General features: G+C 39.7%; 1 protein-coding gene across 3 annotated transcripts; it reads right to left on the bottom strand.

Annotated features, from left to right (window-relative positions):
- Window positions 1-6: 6 nt before the first annotated feature.
- tmprss4a (transmembrane serine protease 4a) lies at window positions 7-21,132 on the bottom strand. Of its 3 annotated transcripts, none has more exons than XM_078246194.1 (13): window positions 21,003-21,132; window positions 6,900-6,957; window positions 6,501-6,644; window positions 6,100-6,252; window positions 5,881-6,007; window positions 5,656-5,775; window positions 5,055-5,098; window positions 4,507-4,669; window positions 4,224-4,393; window positions 3,763-3,858; window positions 3,488-3,630; window positions 3,137-3,289; window positions 7-2,871 (listed from the first exon to the last, which is right to left on the bottom strand). In XM_078246194.1, exons 3-13 carry the CDS (start codon window positions 6,610-6,612, stop codon window positions 2,860-2,862), a joined length of 1,293 nt encoding a protein of 430 aa, XP_078102320.1. In that variant the 5' UTR covers window positions 6,613-6,644; window positions 6,900-6,957; window positions 21,003-21,132; the 3' UTR covers window positions 7-2,859. The 3 variants fall into 3 exon arrangements, with proteins under 3 accessions (XP_078102320.1, XP_078102318.1, XP_078102319.1); XM_078246192.1 differs by lacking the exon at window positions 21,003-21,132 and adding an exon at window positions 15,919-16,312; XM_078246193.1 differs by lacking the exon at window positions 21,003-21,132 and adding an exon at window positions 15,919-16,312 and having other exon boundaries at window positions 5,055-5,095.
- Window positions 21,133-22,880: the final 1,748 nt, after the last annotated feature.

Genomic DNA, 22,880 nt, shown 5'->3' with positions numbered 1-22,880 from the left:
GCAATACATAGGCAAGGCAGCTTTATTTGTATAGCACATTTCAGCAACAGGGCAATTCAAAGTGCTTTACATGAAAACAGATAAAAAAATTAAAAACGTTACAAAAAAAAGAAATTAAACATTGAAGAGCAGTTAAAACAGTTAAATATATAAAAGCAGATAAAGTAGGATTTTCTCTTTATATGCTTATATAGATTGTTATACAGTGTCAATAATGCAGCATCAGTATAAGAAATGAACAGTTATTTAAAGAAAGGCAACATCAAAAAGATAGGTCTTCAGCCTTGATTTAAAAGAACTGAGAGTTGCAGCAGACCTGCAGTTTTCTGGGAGTTTGTTCCAGATATGTGGAGCATAAAAACTAAACGCTGCTTCCCCCTGTTTAGTTCTGACTCTGGGGACAACAAGCAGACCTGTCCAAGAAGACCTGAGAGGTCTGGGTGGTTCATAGTGTAGTAGCAGATCAGAAATGTATTTTGGCCCTAAACCGTTTAGTGATTTATAAACCAGCAAAAGTATTTTGAAATGAATTCTTTGAGGCACTGGAAGCCAGTGTAGAGACTTCAGAACTGGAGTGATGTGATCCACTCTCTTGGTCTTAGTGAGGACTTGAGCAGCAGCGTTCTGAATCAGCTGCAGCTGTCTGATTTTTTTAGGGAGACCTGTAAAGACACCGTTACAGTAGTCAAATCTACTGAAGATAAAAGCATGGACAAGTTTTTCCAAATCCTGCTGAGACATAAGTCCTTTAACCCTTGATATATTTTTAAGGTGGTAATAGGCTGACTTTGTAATTGTCTTAATGTGGCTGTTAAAATTCAGGTCTGAGTCCATGACTACGCCAAGATTTCTGGCTTTGTCTGTTGTTTTTAACATTATCGTTTGAAGCTGAGTGCTGACTTTTAATCGTTCCTCCTTTGCTCCAAAAGCAACCACCTCAGTTTTTTCATCATTTAATTTAAGATACATAGTCAAATGTGGCACCAAAAAGTAATTATCACTCTTTCCATCCTATGCCGCGTTTAGTCACTTCTTTGGAATTAATTTTTCCGATAGACATTGTAACCTTTTACAACATTTTAAGAGTCCAAACAATTGAGCTTAAGCCCCATACTTTTTCCCACTGTGTTGCTGCTAAAACTGGTTCTGCAGCAGTTAAAGTTAGAAACAAAGTGTAAGGTCAGAAAAGTGGTCACACACACAAAATGACATCTGTCACGGGGTCGGTATAATAACGTTCTAAGTATAGGGTGACAGTGGAAGAATCCAATTTTCTTGCACAATACCTTGTCATTTTAAGGTATTTTCCCCGACAATTTACATAAAATCTGTTCCCTGTTATTCCTTTTCTTAACTTTTGGCCAGAGGGTGTGTGTTTGGGAGGATGACATTGAATGGAACAAGGGATCCAGTTTCCAGCACATAAGCTTGCAAAGAATATCAAGTCATTTGAGTGACAAAACAATCATGCCAAGTCGAAGAAGAATGTCTATTATATTTACATTTAAATATTACAATATGAAAAGCAACAAAATGTACCATATACAGTCAAATGTTTATCACTCACCAAACCTTAAAGAAATGCTAACCCTGTACAACTATTTTATATCATACCACACGTTAACTTATGTTTAATAATAAATACAGGTAGATGTATTGTTTTACTTTACTTCAAATGATTAATTTAAAATGAGGAAATGGCAGGGTTTTGCCTGAGTGCACACATTTTACAAAATGTACCTACTTTAATAGGCTTTGTAATGGCAAGAATCTGGCAATACGATATGTATCACAATACATGGGTCACGATTCAATATATTTCGATACTGTGCGTAAGGTGCTACATTGGGATTTTTTTTAAAGTATAATTTTAGAAAAACTAATATTTAAAAAAAAGACGATGTGCATAAAAGTCAAATAAGTTTATTTTAGGTAAACAATTCAGTACACAAGACTCATTGCCCACCACTCTATATATTCTGTCTATAGTGAGTTTTTTGAAGGCACTCTGGATATCTGATTGCATTTTGAAACCCAGTGTGGTGGCATTATGAACACATAACAGTGGTTTGAGTTTTAGTCGTCAGTGCATTAGTAACTCAAATCATCTGCACATACATTAAGGTCATGTGCTTCTCACTTAAAGTGCTCATGTAAATAAATGTGATAGGAAACAAGCACACCATCTGTGCAGTAAAAAAGGTGCATTTTCCCTTCAATAGGGACAAGCACCAGGTCAACTAAGTCAGCATCATAAATGCATTAAACTCCTGGACTTCACTTATAATGGTATAATGGTAAGCTTCACACCGACTTCTGCTGCCGCTACTCTGGCTGTCTGTCAACTTCCTTTACATTGTAGTTTTCTGTATAAACCCTCATAACACATTGCACACAGTAAATCATAGCACATAATCAAGTACATTATGTCTGGGGTCTGCCAGTCTGGTTACGTCTAAAAACCCGTTTTTTACAGTTATTGCTAACTCCTCACGTCAATACCAGATATTCTATTGTCATCCATTCCAACACATAGACTGACCCATAACATAAATATACTTATATCCTGAGACAAGAGCCTGAAATAGAACAAATAACACCTGAAATAAGTAAGAAAGAGAGTGTGTGTGTGTGTGTGTGTGTGTGTGTGTGTGTGAGAGAGAGAGTGTGAGTAGTGTTTTTGCGTATGGCTGTGTTTAGCAGTTAATTTGTGTTGCTGCTGAGATTGATCTTCAACTTCTCCCTTCTGTCTCCCATCTCCAGTCAACCATGTTGAAACAAAAGCTTTCTTTTAGTTTCAGAATGTCCAAGGTAGACTGGACTGAGTCTTGAGGTGGCTGCTCAGCATGATAGAGGACCTCAGGGGTTTTCCTGAAGGGAGGGATAAAGTTAAAATCATCAGGCTGGGTTTTGTATGTATTGCAGTTCTCATTTTTGTCTATGACTCCAAGCACCAATTGTACAGTATATATTCATATTTTGTATATTCTTTTCATTCAGTCAGTTTTAACTTACTAGCTTTTCAGGAGTTTACTCAGTTTGACAAACAGAGATACAGTTGAATTGTGAAAATTCCATCCTTTTACTCTGTGATGCAGTTAAAAGCTACGGAAACAGCATTGTTTGTATGATGTACCTCAATGACTGTATGAATCCAGTTTAGCATCTCTTCAACGTTGCAGTAGACACCTGGCCTTCTCTCCCGAGCACAGCCAACGCCCCAGCTCACCACTCCAACCAGATGCCAATGAGAAGAGGTGAAGTACACCAAAGGCCCCCCACTGTCCCCCTGGGAGTCATAACGGCACAACATCTTTATTAACAATTGAATATCCAAATCATTTACCAGTAGAGAATGTCAATACTGGACCATTCTACAAACTACCACTTATACTGAACTGCAGGCCTATAGTATAACTTGAAATATTCTTTTTTCTTTTGCAGTCTTAATCAATATTGATTGTAACAGGAATTGGTGGTTCGTTACCTGGCAGGCATCCACTCCCCCCTGCAGGAAACCAGCACAGATCATCCTTTGGGTTATGATACTACCATACACTGTGGGGCTGGAACACTGCGCCTGGTCTATCAGAGGGACAGAGGCCATCTGAAGTGAAGGAGAAACCTTGCCTAAAGGCAGAACAAGAATGCAACGTTTGAGTTATAGTGGCCACTTCAGAAAAGTTGTCTTTTCTTGTTTACAATCTGGCAGTTGATGATGAGGATTGATGATAATAATGAAGTAGTGTGTAGGTTTCTCACCGTTTTCCTTCCGGTATCCCCAGCCAGTCACAGTCATGGAGGCTTCGGCAGGAAGGCCAAAGGCTTTAGGAGGTAAACAAACCGGCCTGCGGCCCACTAAAAGACAGGGGCAGTGCATTAATTATGAAAATGTTAGCCTTTAGGGTTCTATTATTGGTTTTATATCAATGTTTTGGCTAATTTAAAAAAAAAAAAATAAAAAAAAAAAAAAAAAGGGGTACAGTTAATGTGTTGATTCCACTATTCAAAATTCCACCGTCAGAATTTGATCTATCGTGAAGAGTTTGCTGTTTCACATATACACCACAAGAGGGCAATAGAGTAAAGCCTAACGACTCCTTACTTGCCCTAATCAGAACTGTTCAGATTTAAATTTAAACTACAGCCTCTATAAAGGTCACTTAACCAATTTAATAAATATACCAAACTGTGTTTTTATGAGTATTAAATTAAACTCTAACCTCCCACTGTGATTGGGCTGCAGAGTCTCATCAGTGCAATGTCGTAGTCGTTTCGTGCTGAATCGTAGTTTCCATTCACTATGATCCTGTCCACACAGGAACCTCCCACAAGTATGCCCATGTATGTCCGGCCTGACACCACACTCCAGCGACTCAGCTCCTTTGTACTGCTGCAAGGCCCAAAAGAAGAGAGTGAGGGGAAAGTGTAAGCATAGGTTTATGTATTAGATGTTAATCACAAGGGAAATCCATTGGAAATGGTATATATGGGAACTGTACGGACCCAGTAAAGCAGTGGGCCGCAGTGACAACCCAACTCGGTGACACCAGTGAGCCTCCACATGTGTGTTGGCCTTCCTGCTGCAGGCTAACCTGCCAGGGCCAGTCTTCAATGACAGCATCTGTACCCCCGACAATACGGTCCTCAGAGTGCACCTTTCCACAATCTGATGAACAAAGTTAATTTGTTAAGATCACTTTCTTTTTTACTCTAGTCCATTTCAACTGAACTTTTATTCTATGATGTTGTTTTAGCCATCTTGATTCTTCTATTTCAACAGTAAAGGTCAGGCTAGAGTTTCATTTCCTCAACAAACCAAAACTCTTTTTGGACTGGTTGTAAAGAATGAAGGAAACTACTCATTTGTTGCTAAAACAGAGTTTTGCTGCTGTGAACATGAATGAATGAATGTGTTTGGGCCTGTTAGTATGAAACTAGTCCAACAACCATGTCATCTTCCACCACCACCCATGAGCCCAACTGTGCCTTGTCAGAAAACTGTAAACAATGTCAGTGACAGCAGTTGGTTTTGTAAGAATAAAAAATCTCACCTGAACAGGACAAAGATACCACAGATCCGGATCTGCATACACTGCTGTTGGAGAAAAGGCATTCAAAAGTTACACATGTGCAACAAATGGCTACACAATTAGTTAAACAGACAAGATACCCAGTAAAATGTTGATCCAACTTCACCTCAATGCTGAACCTTGTCTCAGTTTCTCTTCTGCTTTGTTTGAATAAACTACTTGTCTTTTTTTAAATTCACTTTCGTAGGGGACAGAAGAAGAAAAAAACATGGGATTTTTGCCTTTTAGGAACAGAAACTATGAGAAAAAACACATGTACAAGACACATGAAGGGGGAGAGCAAAATTTAAAAGCTGTAAGAGAGAATCCAAGTAAAATGTGTTCAAGCAAACACAGATAGGAACAGAAAATAAAGAGGGGGAAGAGAAGTGTATAATGTGCTTTTATTTTTTAAGTCAATAGCAAATGGGACTCAGCTCTCTGTCAACAGCTGTGTCTGTCTTGACATAAAAGTAATGATCAAAGCAACAGCACACATTTAGAGTTTTCTGATGTTTTTTAGATTACTTGAGGTCTGAGGTTAAAAGTGATTTTTCTATTTCATGAGAGATGTCTTCCTCACCGGTCAATGGTAGCCTGATGTATGGGTGTGTTTGTAGTCCCAGGCCTGACAGCTGTAAATGGTCCAGTTTTTAGGAAAGATGTCAGGGTGTCCACTGGGACACTGGTGTTATGAGGTTTACTGTTAAGACAGTAGGGGCAATGTAAGACTTGATTTCAGGTCAAATAACACAGTCATAAAATCAATGCAATGGATGTTATCGCATATATTCATGTGTAAACTCACTATGTGTAGCCCAGTTGTTTACACGCTGTCTGTGTGTGCTGCTCAGTCCAGTCGTCGCTACACACACTCCGCCAACCTGGGCCACTACTGTACACCTGCAGGACCAGCTGCTCTGTCATGAGACGCACTGGAGGGAGGAAAATAAGGAGTCTTTTTTTTTTTAAGCTTTGTTTTTGTGCGTGTGACGACAAAGCGACAGCATCGGGTGTCTTGTTTTACCTGGAAAGGTAGTGTTGTCCGTAAAGCTTGACAGACATTTCATTTCATCCTCTCCTCCAGCACAGTCATCTTTCCTGTCACAGGCTTTTTCTATGGGGATGAACTTTACTGAACGCTTGCAGAAGAAATATTTGCTTTCAATCAGCACCTTAACTGGAGGGGGAAAAGAGTGGTGCATTGGAAGAGGAGGGCAGAAAACAAGTTACGATAGCATTTTGCTTGGATGATTTGAAATAGAGTGAATGACACTGAATCCTGTCATGAATTTTACACCTTTGCAAAACATGTTTCTCTAGTATCCAAGCTGATGGACATGAAAGAGGGTCCTGTTGAGCATGCCATCCTGTGGTGTTTGTGTGTGTTGTTAGAAGTAGAAACTACATCCAAGAATTGTGACTCACTGAAGTATCCTGCAGTGACCAGTATGCCCAGTAAAACCACAACTGCTAGGACAGTCAGCAACACTTTCTTCCTCTTAGACACCTTGTCTTTCTGAGTCTTTGGAGCCGTCATGGGCTTTCTGTGGAGGCCTGGCTGTGGAACCACTGGGAAGAAAAAAGACACAGCAATGAAGAGACACACACAAGGGAGGCAATAATAGAAAAAAAGGGGGATGAACAGAGAAAAAAATCCCAAATGAGAGAAAAGCAGAACAGAAAATGAGTAAAGGGGGAAAAAAATAATGTATGCACCCAATGTGCTGCAAGTTCTCAGTCCAACACTACAGTTTCCAGGTATTTAACAAGGCATTCATAAAGCAACATAGATAAACATGAAACTAACACCAAACGACAGCTTACCTCTCTGCCTGGAATTCAATGGTCTAGTGCTTTCATCAAGAGGCACCTGGGCGTTAGTCTGAGGAAAGAATAACAAGCATACATAAGGCAAGGTAAGTGTCAAAACAGTATGCATTGTGCCACTACTTGTCGCATTACACCCATGTGCCTTTCTGCATAATAGCTCCATATGCTGCAGGCAGTTCCCATAGACTTTTATCGGACAGACTCCTCCACCCCACCATAAAAGGATAGACAATGATGTACATTATCGTGGGGTATAGTGTGGCAAGGTCTATTGGGACCTGGTACGTCTTCCATTCAAATGCTGTAGGCTATACTGTGGAGACAGAACACATTGTAATGTTCAAGGGTGATTTAGTGAGAGGGGTGGCTCCCTTCTTCAGCCACAGGGAGCCAGGTTAAACCCCATGTTACTCAAGAATCCTCCAGGAAGATATCGGCTGTATCCCAATTGCGCAATGGCATACAATACATTGTACAGTGTGTGTAGGAAAAAATTAAAACATTTTGAAAGTTATGTCCCAATACAGGTAGTAGGGGCAGGATCCTTTCAAATCATGATTCCTATCCATTTAAGTTTTTGACCCTTAAAAAAAAAACGAGTAGACGTTTGTGAGTATTTGAGCTTGATTTTTTTTCTCAGATTTTCACTTCAAAATTGTCCTGAAAGGTAAAATTATTTAATATTTAACGAGAAAAAACTGTAAAGACAGCACGTCACTCTGAACTGTAACTCATTTATCGTCAGTCACCGAACATTCAATTACAAACACATGGTAAATTCATTCATAAAATGTTGGCTAAAAGTTTGAACCAAACTGTGCTTAACTCATTGATTACTTTTTCAGTACGGTTAACATTAAGCGTTATGGGATTACCATTTAAATTTCGGTAGTTACAGGCAACTCCAAAGGCAATTCTAGCTAAATTAAACCTCCGTCACTTGGGTAATTTGGGGTCGACCATAGGGGCCAGCTGTTCGCTACTACCGGGAGTCTGATGATCAATTTGGTCTCTTCAGTGGAGCAACAGGTCGGGAATGTTGGCTTGGCCGGGGGAGGCTCGGTGATCTGCTCTACCAAAATCGGAAAGATGCGACTCCCGGTAATTAGCTAGTTGTTTTATTTAAATGTTGTCTTGTTAGTAGGCCTACGTTTGCCTAACCACTAGCAACTCTAATCACATTCAGCGTTGGAGGAAGAGTGAACATCGCCGCTTCATAGGTCCTTTTCATAGCAGCCATTTTTAGACGTCATTGTATGTAAACAGGTGTATTTAATAACATTAAATATGGCCCTGTTCCATTTAGGTTGGATAAGGCCCTGGTATAAGATAGCATGCATGCGCTAGCTCATTGGAATGTCTGTGGCACACTAAACGGAACGGGACTATCATTAATCAATCGAATCAATTTCACCTGTGTTTGCCCTGCAATGACATGGCAGCCTAAGGGCCTATTGTAAGGACTGAAAGTTTGGAGCAGTGTTGCACTTACAGCTCTTTTCCAATTAAAGTGGCTAGCACTAGCTCCAAAAGTCGCCAGATGATAGGCTCGTTCGAGAATAAACTGCGTCTCGTCTATAAAGTGGACGAGAGCAGGCGGCAGCAGCCGGGGGCGGTGACAAGAATCCGCTGTCAAATCGGACAGTTTCCAGCCGTTTCCAGCTAGTTTCCACAGTAGATGATCTGTAATCTGAACGGATTTATAATGTAATCTTACGGTCTTTCAGATTTATAAACGTAACTATCAGCCACACAACATGTGGTTTGTACAGAATAAGCCTTTAAAACAGACATATAGCAATTCAAATCAAAAACAATAAAAAGTTTTTATTCTACTTTGTTTAAGAATGCTTGATTCTGATTGGCTGGGAGGAGGGCATTAACCCAGGTTGTCCGCTGATTGAGCACAGCGTCATCAAATAGTAGATCAATACGCCGCTTGTATTTTTTTTCTATCACAGACATTTCAAACATGAGGTCCATTGTAAAAATAAACCTTGTTTAAAAAAGTTTCTAAAATGTGTCGGAAATCTATCGGAGGGTCAGTCGATACATAGTTTCGCAAGCAAGATACAATGTAGCAACTACGTTATTAAAATAACGTTAGTGATCAGATGCAGCCTTGTGTGGTTGCTATAGAAACTAATTAACGTTAGCTACAGTTGAGCTAACGTTATTCGCCGTAGTTCTAAACATTACAGTGTTTTAAAAATGGAAGAATTAATTGTCCATAATTATTAAAGTATTTGAATTGTTTTATTATGTTGGCAAGCAAGAAGTAGAATAAACGGCTTGTGGAATGTAAGCCGTCCACAAGCCTGGCATCATGTTGAATCGATTCTGAACCAATCAGCTATTAGATCAGCCGAGCCGAGAGGCAAGCGTTTCTTGGGTCTTGCAGTCGGTGAAAAGCAACTGTGCTGCCTGCGTCTCAAACCTGCGGCCGCCTTGATCTCGTGACGTTATCGTTGTCCACCATAGACTGTATAATATTAATGGACAAAGCATTTTAACATAAAACAAACTAACGACTAAAACTAATACGCTCTAATATTTGTAGGGATAGCATTCCGCTGTTTTGTTCATTTAACTGAAAAAGCAGTTTGAGCAAATATTGTCGAGCAATGTATAACATTCTCCTCTCGTTGATGATCTTGTTTATCTGAGCTGTTATAATAATTAGTCTAAGGGACAGGGAAGCTAAAACATACAGTATCATAAAAAGTTAACAAAAAAAATTCAAAGTTCAGTCGTTGTATTTTTCATTTGCAATAGTTGTATGAGTTTGTTTTTTGTTTTTCCCCCCGGTGCTTATTGAGCTTGTTTAAAGGCTTAGCCTGGCCTATCATACTGTAAAATAAATCAATTTAACAGTTTCATACTGCTGATGAATGCAGGATGCAGTAGGTACTACATACTGCATTCGTCGGTAGTATGTAGTAGGTGGTTCCGAACACAGCCACGGCCTTATTATACATTCATGGCAGAGACGGATTAGAACCCTATATATCCATGATTAGAACCATGGATGTGATTAGAACCAAGATGCCCCAACTTATTATTATTTCCTGTATTTGTGTCACGTGGGATTTGCCACTGACAAGCCTCTTTAGGTGACTAGCGGCAGGTCCTGAGTGCATTGATTCCAATGGTAAAAGTGAACGTGAACTAAACAGATTATGACCCCTTCTTTTGCCCAATAGTCACCAAAGTAAATATTGGACCCACTTTTCTGCCAAAGTAAATGTTATTGACACAAAGCTCCATTTAAGAACTGAGCAGGGCACAGTGGATTATCATAATGACACAACTGGGTGTCATTGTAGCACAAGGATTTAATGGTGCATTTCCTGGTGCACATACAGAGGTCATCTGTGTTGTGGCTCTTTCACATTTTGTGCGTTACTCTTAGCATCATCTACTGCATCTCCTGTAGTTTGTAGATAGATAGTGTAGCATGTAATTCATCAAAAGCGAATACGATACATCCTGTAGTATTAAAACTCAATATGGCTTCACCCACTTAGTGCGGTTTCTCCTTATTTTTCGCCTACGACATCTTTCTTCTTCCACAAGAAGAAGCCTGAGAGCTGACAACACCAGTATCTTCTTGAATACTATCAACATTCTCTGATGAAAATAATGACTGACGACAGCGTGCGCCGTCCTTTCCGGTTTTCTTTTTTTGGGGCGACAATACAGATTAGCGCCGCCTGCTGTTATGGAGACATATTACGTCTCGCGCACGCGCAGAACGTACACTCAAGTCGGCATCGCTTCAGTGTGTTCCAAGGCACTTTTTTGAGAGACGGGAGCCGACTAATCAGCCTGACTGCCTTTTCTGCCGACGTTCGGCCGTCGGGTTGGTGTCAGAGCATTAATAGGGAACACTGTTATAAAGCCTACTGCTAAAAATTATAAATTTTTGACACATATACATATTAATAAATGACATGTTGATGTTTGAAAGTCTCTAGGTTTTAACATAAATGCAGCTATAAATGTAATTAAAAAAAATAATAATAATTACCGCTTTTCAAATATTGCACCAGTCAATACAGAACGAGATATTCTGTAGCCTATTTTGCCGTCAATACTGCCGACGTTGTCTTTGATGTAATCAAATCAGTATATATTTATGTTTAACATGAAGTATACTACTGCTTGAGTGCAGTAAATCAATGGGAAACATACATGTGTACAGACAAGGCTAGCAGCAGCAGCGCCGCATCCGACATGTTTCTGGTGTGCAAAGACATAGAAAAATCCATGCAGCTGACATACAACTGAAACGCCACGTTCACGCCACACTCACGCCACGCAGCCAGTGTGTGGCCGGCCTTAGGGAGGAACTTAATTTATCCTGCTGTGAATCAGCTGTTCTGGCAAAGATTGATTGGCTGATAAACTCCCTGAGACACTCTTGTATAAGATAGTATTTCAAATGGTTACACCCAACTTAAAGCATAAAAGCTGCATACGTCAAAGACCTAGACACTTTATTCTTGTTGTGGCGTCAAATCTTTCAATTTTTTCTTTACATTGAAACAAGGATTGTTTTACTTGTGTACATTAAGCACTGGTATGTAACACAAGATTTCTCCTCACTTAGCCTATAGAATTTTGTTTCATATATTTAGTTTATAGCCATACACTTTTCACTCTGTAACCAGATGTAAGGTGATTCTGAGATACAGTGGGGAGAACAAGTATTTGATACACTGCCGATTTTGCCGGTTTTCCTACTTACAAAGCATGTAGAGATCTGTAATTTTTTTATCATAGGTACTCTTCAACTGTGAGAGGCGGAATCTAAAACAAAAATCCAGAAAATCACATTGTATGATTTTTAAATAATTAATTTGCATTTTATTGCATTACATAAGTATTTGATCACCTACCAACCTGTAAGAATTCTGGCTCTCACAGACCTGTTAGTTTTTCTTTAAGAAGCCCTCCTATTCTCCACTCATTACCTGTATTAACTCCACCTGTTTGAACCCGTTACCTGTATAAAAGACACCTGTCCACACACTCAATCAAACAGACTCCAACCTCTCCACAATGGCCAAGACCAGAGAGCTGTGTAAGGACATCAGGGATAAAATTGTAGACCTGCACAAGGCTGGGTTGGGCTACGGGACAATAGGCAAGCAGCTTGGTGAGAAGGCAACAACTTTTGGCGCAATTATTAGAAAATGGAAGAAGTTCAAGATGACGGTCAATCTCCCTCGGTCTGGGGCTCCATGCAAGATCTCACCTCGTGGGGCATCAATGATCATGAGGAAGGTGAGGGACAGAACTACACGGCAGGACCTGGTCAATGACCTGAAGAGAGCTGGGACCACAGTCTCAAAGAAAACGATTAGTAACACACTACGCCATCATGGATTAAAATCCTGCAGCACGCAAGGTCCCCCTGCTCAAGCCAGCGCATGTCTAGGCCCGTCTGAAGTTTGCCAATGACCATCTGGATGATCCAGAGGAGGAATGGGAGAAGGTCATGTGGTCTGATGAGAAAAAAATAGAGCTTTTTGATCTAAACTCCACTCGTCGTGTTTGGAGGAAGAAGGATGAGTACAACCCCAAGAATACCATCCCAACCGTGAAGCATGGAGGTGGAAACATCATTCTTTGGGGATGCTTTTCTGCAAAGGGGACAGGACGACTGCACTGTATTGAGGGGAGGATGGATGGGGACATGTATCGCGAGATCTTGGCCAACAACCTCCTTCCCTCAGTAAGAGCATTGAAGATGGGTCGTGGCTAGGTCTTCCAGCATGACAACGACTCGAGCACACAGCCAGGGCAACTAAGGAGTGGCTCCGTAAGAAGCATCTGAAGGTCCTGGAGTGGCCTAGCCAGTCTCCAGACCTGAACCCAATAGAAAATCTTTGGAGGGAGCTGAAAGTCCGTATTGCCCAGCGACAGCCCCGAAACCTGAAGGATGAGGAGGAGAAGGTCTGTATGGAGGAGTGGGCCAAAATCCCTGCTGCAGTGTGTGCAAACCTGGTCAAGAACTACAGGAAACGTATGATCTCTGTAATTTCAAACAAAGATTTTTGTACCAAATATTAAGTTCTGCTTTTCTGATGTATCAAATACTTATGTCATGCAATAAAATGCAAATTAATTACTTAAAAATCATACAATGTGATATTCTGGATTTTTGTTTTAGATTCCGTCTCTCACAGTTGAAGTGTACCTATGATAAAAATTACAGACTTCTACATGCTTTGTAAGTGTGGAAAACCTGCAAAATCGGCAGTGTATCAAATACTTGTTCTCCCCACTGTATCTTCTCTTCTCAAAAGATTGAAGCTTGACCCCTTATTTTATGTCACGTTCAGAGTTTTGGCATCACATTGATTCCATACAGTAAAGTGTATGGAGCCTAAGAACGTTGTTGAAAAACCTGCATAATAGAGATCCCTTTATGTAAACTAATAATTAGATTTTAACAAATGCCGAATAATAGACACCCTTAAAAGAATCACTGATGCCAGTTGAAAAAATCAGTAGGAGTAACCAGGCCATGAGTTGAATAAGTAAGAGCTAAAAAAGGTGAGATGAATGACACAGCACAAAAACGTAGGAGGTCCACCAGAAATATGGGAAACCAGAAATATGGCTAAAGAAAGTCCTATTGTTAGGAGCGGACAGACATACGTACTTAAAAATACAGGTTCTGTTTTGTCATACCATTATGGCATGGAAGGATAGTACCTTTGGGGAAACATAAATGTCATCATTTGTACCATGACTAATAAACCATTTTATGAGTCAGAGCAATATTTCAAAACAATCAGATTGCCAAACATTACCATATTTGACGTCTTACTTAGGCAGTAACAGGTAATGTGTTGAAGCTGGGGGAGGCAGTTTATTTTTGCCATTATTGGGCAAAAAATCCATAATAATTTTACAGCATATTGTAATTCAATACAAATTAAACTTTTCAATAAAGTGTTCTGAGAGAAAACTAGACTAGACAATCACAAGTCGTTTCAGAGAGAGAGAGAGAGAGAGGGCTATTATGTGCATGCAAATGCCTGTGTGACAGAGAGGGGTGAGGGAGAGCTAAAGAAGGAGGTATCACCAGGTCTGAAATTTCACCATTTTAGGGGCAAAGCCATTTGGCCTTTGGTGTTGGCCTGTTTTTTTGGCACAAATGCCAAAGGCCACGGAAATAATACATTTGAACTTAAGGGTAAAGAATGATTTTATTTAAAAAAAAAAAAAGGTATGACTATCAGTGAATTATATATAATATGATGATTGACACTTTACCGCAATGATGTTTTGCAGAAAAGTGCTGAATAACTGATGGGCCCTATAGCCACAGCCTTGCGTAGCGGTCACACGTAATAACAGCACTTCTGGCACGTTTAGAAAACCTCGCTGCTGCGACACCGTCAGGGAAACTGCACTTTCTTTGCTGTATTTCTCACTGACAGGTCTAATGAGTTGTGGAGCTGGCCCAAATATATGCCAATGGAGTTTAGGGGCATTTCTATACGTCCATTTAATTGTGAATATCGCTAGTGAAAATGAGGCTTGTGTGTGCGTGCCCAGCTCCACAATGATCGTGATTAAACAGAACCAGGCATATGTGTGGCTTTACAAATGTGACGAAAATAATGCATATTTCTGTATTTGTCTCAACAAAAGACACTAAACCAGTTCGAAGGGAAAGAGGCAAAGGAGAAAACTGCGAAATCAGCTGTAATAGCAGATGGGGCATCAAGGCCAGTGTGGCTGCTTTTTTGAGGTGGCACGGCGGCCATGGCTGTCATGGCCCCTGTGAAATTCCTGCCCTGGGTCTCGCTTTTCTTTTTTTCTTTTTTTTTTCATTCTGGCGTTTCTTTTGCATTTTACCCACTGCAACTTAGCAACAGTGGGAGCTGCTCCAGCGAAAAATAATAACTGGGTCAGCCCTAACAGATAAAAGCCTTGACAGAGTAAACCTTTTGTTCAATTGAGGTGTTCCCCTTGCTGCTTCTCAGCTTCGTTGGATTATGTTCCTCTAAACTGAAACATTCTTTTGTGAACTTGTGAGCTTTTAAGAAACTATGCGGTATGACATGTTCAACAAGCTTCAATCAAAGGCAGAGATCTAGACCAGTACAGTCCCTACATATTTAGAGGCACAATAAAGCACATGTACATTTTATATGGTGCACAGTTAGTGTTGAGTAGGTTGCGCTCACTTACACACAAGCTTACACATATGCTCATTCATATAATAAAGGGGGTAGTGCACAAATACATTTTGAAGTTTGACCTGCAGTTAAAATAAACTGCAAAACTGCACGAATAAATAAAATGAGTATCAGCTGGATCAATATGAACCTAATATGTCCTTACCTGAAACAGAAACTGGCACTGACCACACGTGTGATAAGATACCTTATACTTTGTGCCTGTTGCCATAAAATATCTTTATCAGTAAGGACAGCCACCTTTTGAAGCCAGCTTGCTACCTCTGCACACAGCACTTTATATCTACTTATTTAACCTTGATTCAGTCCTCACCATCAAGTCCTTAATGCTCATTTTAATGTAGCTTCTATTATGTATTTTATGTAAATGTGTTTAATCTGTCCTGTCTGGATGTGATATGTGTTTTAATGTACCCTTTTTTCATAGCAGACTTTGCACATGCAAACCAAAGACAAATGTCTGCCTTCTTGCCTGCAAAGAAGATGACAAAGTATTTTCTGTTCTATTCATATAAAGCACAAGGCAACATATGCTTAACATATCAACTACAGCCAACTGTATGTGCTCCCATTTAGTGGCAAACTATTGCTGCTGTTATGAATCAGTACACTACAGAAACCGGTTGAGCACAAAAGCAAGCACAGAATACTTTTAGTTTGTACCACAGTATTTATCGTTACCAGGATATGTAGTGATGATGATATTCAACTGGCCCCTCCAATGCAAACAAGTGACCTGACTTGTCATCTTTGCAACGAATATGTTGATTCTTCTTTTTAGTTGCACTCACCCACATGATGTAGTTGTCTTTTTTGGTAAGGCCCAGACGCACCTCATCCAACACGCAGCACAGAGTAAACACTGCCCTCCCTCCGTGGAGGTGGGATCTCCCCAGTAACGGACTGTCCCCTGGATGTCCTTGGTCCTCTTCCTCTCACCCTCCTGCTCCACTGGATTTAACTACAAAACCTGGTTTGATTTGGTCTCTCTCTCTCTCTCTCTCTCTCTCTCGCTCTCCCCTATTCTTTCTACAGCAGTGTAACTGAATCCGGCTTGAAGGGTGCCTGACTTGCCCCTCTTTGAGACCCAAGGCAGTAATAAAGAATGGCGGTGTGTAGCGTTGCTTCGATGCGCCGCAGATTCAGAGAGAGCTGCTTTTAAATGACCAAGCCCTGTTGACAAAACACAACTAAACTATTCCAGGTAACCTGACACTTTAACCCTCCTATCTCTCTCTCTCACTGTTCCTCCTCCTACACCTCCTCCCACTCCAAACGTTTTAAGTCCCCTGGACATAAAGCACATCAGCTCTTTTTTGCCCCCTTTTGTGTCCTTTACTCCTCAGCTTCCCTCCATGTAGGATTGCACGATATTGACCAAATGTGATATTGCGATATCGATTATGAATATTGCAATATTGATATTAATTTAGATATTTTTAAACATATGTAAAATTACAAAAGTTACGGGGAAATGCATCAAAATAGATTCATAACCAATACAACACAAGGTTTATTTCAACTGACTGTCATATTGGACTGGTACAACATGAATAAATAAATAACGACCATGTGTACAGAACAGGACATGTTTTCCTGGTTGTACAGTATAAAATAATTAAAGAGAACAGGACACAACTTGTCTTCCGCTTCTCTGATTCGTTCCGTTTCAAGCGAGCTCTAAATCGAACACAAGTAAGCCACACAGCCAACGGTCGGGACGCAGCACTACACAAAATAAACACGAATGCAAAAACACACACACACATACATACACACACACAACATGAAGTCAACAGTGGTGTGGTGTGCAACACACTTGCCCTGAGGCTGAGGTGTGTATCTATCACACCTCTGTATTGTTTTGACAGTCTAACGCAAAGTCAGTTGGTATCAGTCAGGAGTTCCTGACATCAAATTATGACTCATGCCACGTCTCATGAGCACAATAGGAATATGACAAAGCGACCTACAAGAGCCATGCTCATGGCTGTTAGGCAGTACATAGGCACAGTGGTGCTTGGAGCTAAATGCTTCTGTCAGGATGTGACCATGCACTGGGTTAAAATGCTGACATGCTGATGTTTAGCTGGTATAATGTTTACCATGTTTGCCATCTTAGTTTAGTGTGTGAGTGCACGCTAACATTTTCTAATTACCACTTAACACAAAGTTAGCTGAGGGGATCACCAGAGTTACTACAATCTTTCTGAACATGAATGTCTGTACTTAATTTTATTGCAATCCATCCAAAAGCTGTTGAGACATTTCACAAAAGAAAACTCAATTGTCAAGTGCATGGTGGAGCTAGAAGAAGTCAGGGGATCACCAAAGTCATTAGCTTTCATCCTCTGGGAACCATGAATGAAAATTGAATGGCAATCCATCAATAGTTGATGAGATATTCTATTTGTCTGGTCACTGTAAAATGTGCAAGCATTCTGCAAGGTCAGGGATGTCACTGACTCTGATACTCAAACTGAGACTTTTGACATCAGTGATTGGATTGTGGACAAAGGTGAACAGTCCTGAACATTTCAACCCATAGAAAAAAATACAGCAGCAAATTTCTGTCCTATGTGACTGAAGTGTTAAATTACTTTCTAAATATGCAGTCTGGTCACTAGGTCAATGCTTCTAAAAAATTAAGCCACTGTGAATGTTATGTGACACCGGGCATAGACAACTAAGGGGGGAAACAGCTTGATTTGGAGTGTGAGGAAAAAAAGACAGGTTGGCTGAAGAGAAGGAGCCATTGTTAGAAACAGCAGCTGACTGTGTTGCCTGATCTGGGGTCCATTTCAGGAAGGAGATTTAACAAACTCTGAGTGTAACCCTGATGTCTGAGTTGATTTACCCTGAGATGGGAAACTCTGAGTTTTCGGTTCCAGAACAGCTGATATGAGTTGGTTCAATCAACTCAGAGTAGGTTCATGAGCGTGCACCACCACAATAAAAAGGCAGCATGAATGGAGCCATGATACTACAATTCACCATGGTAACAACCACAAACAAACTGGTCGGCGGAAATACTCATGCGCACATACATGTATTTTGTTAAAAAAGCAACACAGCGGCTGCTGCAAAAGAGAGAGAATTTGCGTGGGAGAAAATTGCTGCTAGAGTAAATGCGCATATTCCAATATAGTGTATAAATATCATATTTAATCATAAGTATAATATTACTGTTGAAATGGTATTGAACCTATAATCTATTTCATTTAGGTGCAATACTGCAGGCGAAAAAGTCCTAGGCCTACTAATCCCATTCTGAGGCTGCAGCACCAACAGAATTATAATTCATGATCTTTTATTTCAAAGGGTTTACATCATTTACCTGCAATACTGTGGAACTCCTTTTTAATAGTGGTTTGTGTCCAGGGAACACTACAAAAACGTTTAAAACATGTTTCAGAGTGAGTCACTCTTCTGACGGCGCTTTGCTATACAGTGGCTTTACTAATAGGCCTATGCTGTGCATTACCAATGTTGTAGCCTAAAGAAAACTGCTGTTTGCAAAAAAACGTAATGCGACACAAATAATGGGATGTAGAGCATGTCCACGATGGGTGACGTTAGTGATATGAGGACGGATAAGGTTATGTAAGCTACGCAACTGATAGACTGGGAAGAAAAACGATACCGCTCAAATAGGTAGTTATCTGGAAATTAAAATGCGTCGGGGCCTCAATATCATCTCAACACCCTGCGAAGTAATACAGCGTCTTCATCAACGGGATCATTGACAAAAGGAAATGCCATGTTTTGAGAAAAAAAAACCTTTTTATGGTCTTATTAGTAGTTTTATAGTAACATGGTTAATAAACCAACCCTGTTTTTTTTATTCATGCAGATACAGTAACAAACTGCGCTAAAATGTGCCTGATACTGAATGAATGAATGAGGAAATGAAAGAGGGCTGTCAGCAGGCTGGGCTGGTGTCAGAGGTTAGGCTCCCGACCAGGTTAGGTTCACAGACTCAGTTACCGTAGTAACTGACTCTGAGTTTAAGTTACCTCTCTTTCTGAAACAGAAAACCCAGAGTTTCCCTCATGTCAAGGTTAACAAATTCAGAGTTTTCACTAAACCTGCTTTCTGAAACGGACCCCTGCACTATTAAATGCAGTGAACCTTAAAGCTGACTCCCAACCTTTTCTCACTCATGAAGCTTGGTATATGGAGTCAGCAATTGTCTCAGAGTATACAGCATATGTGAAATAGATAGGTGGATAGATGTAAAAATGCAGGTACATAATAGATACACAGATTGAGATTTCTGAGGGGATCAGTTTGAAGCTAATGACCTCTGAACGTTCTTCACACAAGGTCTTTTTCAGTCAACAACCTCGGTTAACCTTGTTGATATTCAGGTTGCCATAAAGTTGCCAAGACATTTAGGGACTCCACCCTGTTATTAAATCTGGTGCATGGCCTTCTTTTGTGTGTTTGCCTGACTTAGCCTATTCAAAAGTGTCATTTTAACACCAGTTGATGATAGATGCCAAAAAACGTTTGCATGCATAACATTGTATGTACAATAAATTGTGCACTTTTCATTCCCTTTAATATGGCAGAGGCTTTAATTTCACACAGAGTTTACACTGTAAATCACATGAATGCTGTGCAGTCACAACGTTTATCCTGTCTGATAGTCCGACATGGTTGAACAATGGCTGACAAGATGTTTGCACTCGCTATTAAAGATGTGAGCAATTCAGAGATCTAACAATCTTTGATACTTTAGGTTTGATTATAGGCTTTAATTGTTCTACTGAGTCAAGCTGATTCATTTTGTTCATAATGCCATTAGCTCCCACAGCAAGACAGCCAAACACACAGTTCTTATCAGCCTGATCAAATTCTTTTGTTCATTTCTTTGTCAATGAAACCATCTGTTGCTGCTAAAATCTTTTTTTTTTGGGTTTCATTTCTTTCATTCATCTTTCATTATCTTTTTTCTTTTCAAACTGGGTGCATGTAAAGCTTAAGGACAACTAAATAGACTGCTGGGTGACATATTAACAGACCCATCTAGGGCTATTGCTATGATTTTTGTATTCACAATGCAATTGAGAATATCTGCCAAATAAGAGAACTGGAGCTGAAGCCATACCATTGTATTACTTATTCTCAAACAACATCTTTGGAAAGTGTTGAAACAAATTTATTTCTCATTAACTTGCAAACAATGTGGCAACAAATTCAAATTCTTTACAAACATCTCAGAAACCTAAGCAGGGATCTTTTAAAACATTTTCTTAAAGCACTTCATTTGATTAAAAGACCAACTTTGAACAAAGCAAAAGCATCATGAACGTAGAAAACAACGGTAATCGAATTAGAATACAAATAAGATCTCTTACTAGCAAAACAGGTTAAATCGTACTAAGTTTATTTTAATTTAACATAGACATCATTTTAGACCATCAAAGCATATTTTTTTATTCTACTCAAGAACTTAAGAGGTGGTTGACAGATCATATATTTTTAATACATTTCATGACCACCCATTTGAAATCTTGATCTTTGCTTTAAAGCATTATTCATCCTTATCAGACGTGCTGATAAGGATGGTTTACTAACATTTAATAGGACACTTATAGAGATGGATGATCAAAGTTCTCGTTTGAGTTGGCTGAATTTTTAAAACACCACCACATATATAAAAATCATCTACTACTTATACAGCTTACCATTCGTTAATGGTTTAATTCTCTTACACAATGATTTTGTTGCTTGAGAAATGTGGTACAAACACATTAGTTTTAAAGGTGCAATGATGGTTAGGGTTTGAAAAAAAAAAGCAGAAGTAATAAAAAAAAATCACAATTACACACAAAGACATCACCCCCCACACCACTGTACTCTTCCTCACCTGTAAAGCAGCTGTCACTCCTTGTCAGAAAAACATCTGAAGGTTGGTGAGCAAACTGGAGAAAAGTATTCCTGATGTCTGAAAATGTTGCATTCTCTGACCTTTATTGTTTTCAACAGGGAACATCCTTCTAAGTTCCTACATCCCACCTCTCTGCACTCCACGGCATGGCAAACAAGTTGTCTCTCTCTCTCTCTCTCTCTCTCTCACTCACTCACTCACTCACTCACTCACTCACTCACTCACTCACTCTTTTATCTCTCTTGCTCTTTCTCTCTCTCGCTCTCTATCTCTCTCACTCACAGACACACTTACACCACCTCAATTTACCATCAAATCCATTACACCATCTTCCCATCAGTCAAGGCACCCAAACCCTCTTTTGTGCAAACATGTGTGGATTTTGTGTAACTTGATATGAAGCCTAAGAAATGTTAGGGGAAGTGAAGCTTAAAAAAATAACTGGTTAATAATTAACACCTTCACATTTCATGTTTCCTGGACTCTAAAGTATGTATGTTGTCCCAGTTTTGCATGTTTTAAACAAAACTGGTTGTGTTTTTAGACTAATTAAATAAATGGAATTTGGAAAATAAGAATGACATTTCCTGCATATAGTACAAAAGAAAGAGAAGGGAAAACAAACATGAATAGAGTTGATAAAATTAAGATACATGCAAGCTCCACCAAGAATTTCTGCCCACAACTGTATACATTTACTATACATTACCATTAGGCATTCATATTGCTTCATAAGGTTCAAGGTCTTCCTCCAGACAGTTCAAAGTATGTAAATACTGATTACATACATTAGAGGCACAATAAAGCACATGTATTATATGGTGCACACATGGTTAGTGTTGAGTAGGTTGCACTCACTTACACACAAGCAGGTCCACACACATTTGCTCATTCATATAATAAAGGGGGTGGTGCACAAATACATACATCTTTGAGCCTCAGACCCAGACTCAGAAGTCTGTTGTGCACCAAAATCGCAGACTAGCAGCCGTATCAGAATGGTTAGTGTAGTTACCATCTTTTATTTGTTTATGTTGTTTGTTAGCTTGTAACAGACACTGACACAGCATTAGTGGTTGTGAAACATACAATAATATCTGCTACGATGATGTTACAGTGTGTTCACATTGTCAAGTTATGTGTAAATACATGTCCCTGCCATCGTTTTGAAAAAAGTGAAACTTAGCTTGCAAAATACCAATACGTAGCTACACCTGGTTTCTCTTCTGATGCTCCTTGTTTTGCCGTAGCGTTATGCTAATGATATGGAAACCCCAACCCGGAAGTTGACGGAATTGGTTCCTTAGGTAAGTGATGTATGTCATTGACTACTACTGTAGGTGGAAAGGCTCAGCCATGGCGTTGACTGCTTATTTCGCTCATGATATATCTTGTAGCATACAAAAAACACCATATGGACATTTTAACAAATTTAAAAACTCGACTTTCATTGGAAGGGGTCTTTGATTGTGTGCATATTCCAGAAACAATCAACACAGATCCAAGTCCTGCGTCACTGTCCTTTAGGAATCAGGAAACACTGCCACCTCCACCTGACCGACAATATTAAATGAATGGATTTACAGAATAAGGAAGTACTTGTGTTCTCTTCTGAGAAATATGAATACATCTCTAGTGATGCAACCTAATAGGCTGTGCGTAGCCACAGCAATTCCGTCATGACATAGTGATAGATGATATCATTGAGATAGAGTTCTTTGCTGCCTGATAATCTATTTTTGCCTTGATCAACGTAAAGAGGATCAGTGACACTTCTCTTTGTGATGTGATGGTAGATGAAATTGCTTCCTTAATCTGCTGCCATATTACCAAGAAATCCAAAAACATTTCCTGAAA

Source organism: Sander vitreus, chromosome 3 (assembly GCF_031162955.1).
Source record: "Sander vitreus isolate 19-12246 chromosome 3, sanVit1, whole genome shotgun sequence".
NCBI classification, from domain to species: domain Eukaryota; kingdom Metazoa; phylum Chordata; class Actinopteri; order Perciformes; family Percidae; genus Sander; species Sander vitreus.
The sequence above is the reverse complement of the archived record's forward strand: the minus strand, read 5'-3'. Positions and strand labels throughout refer to the sequence as shown.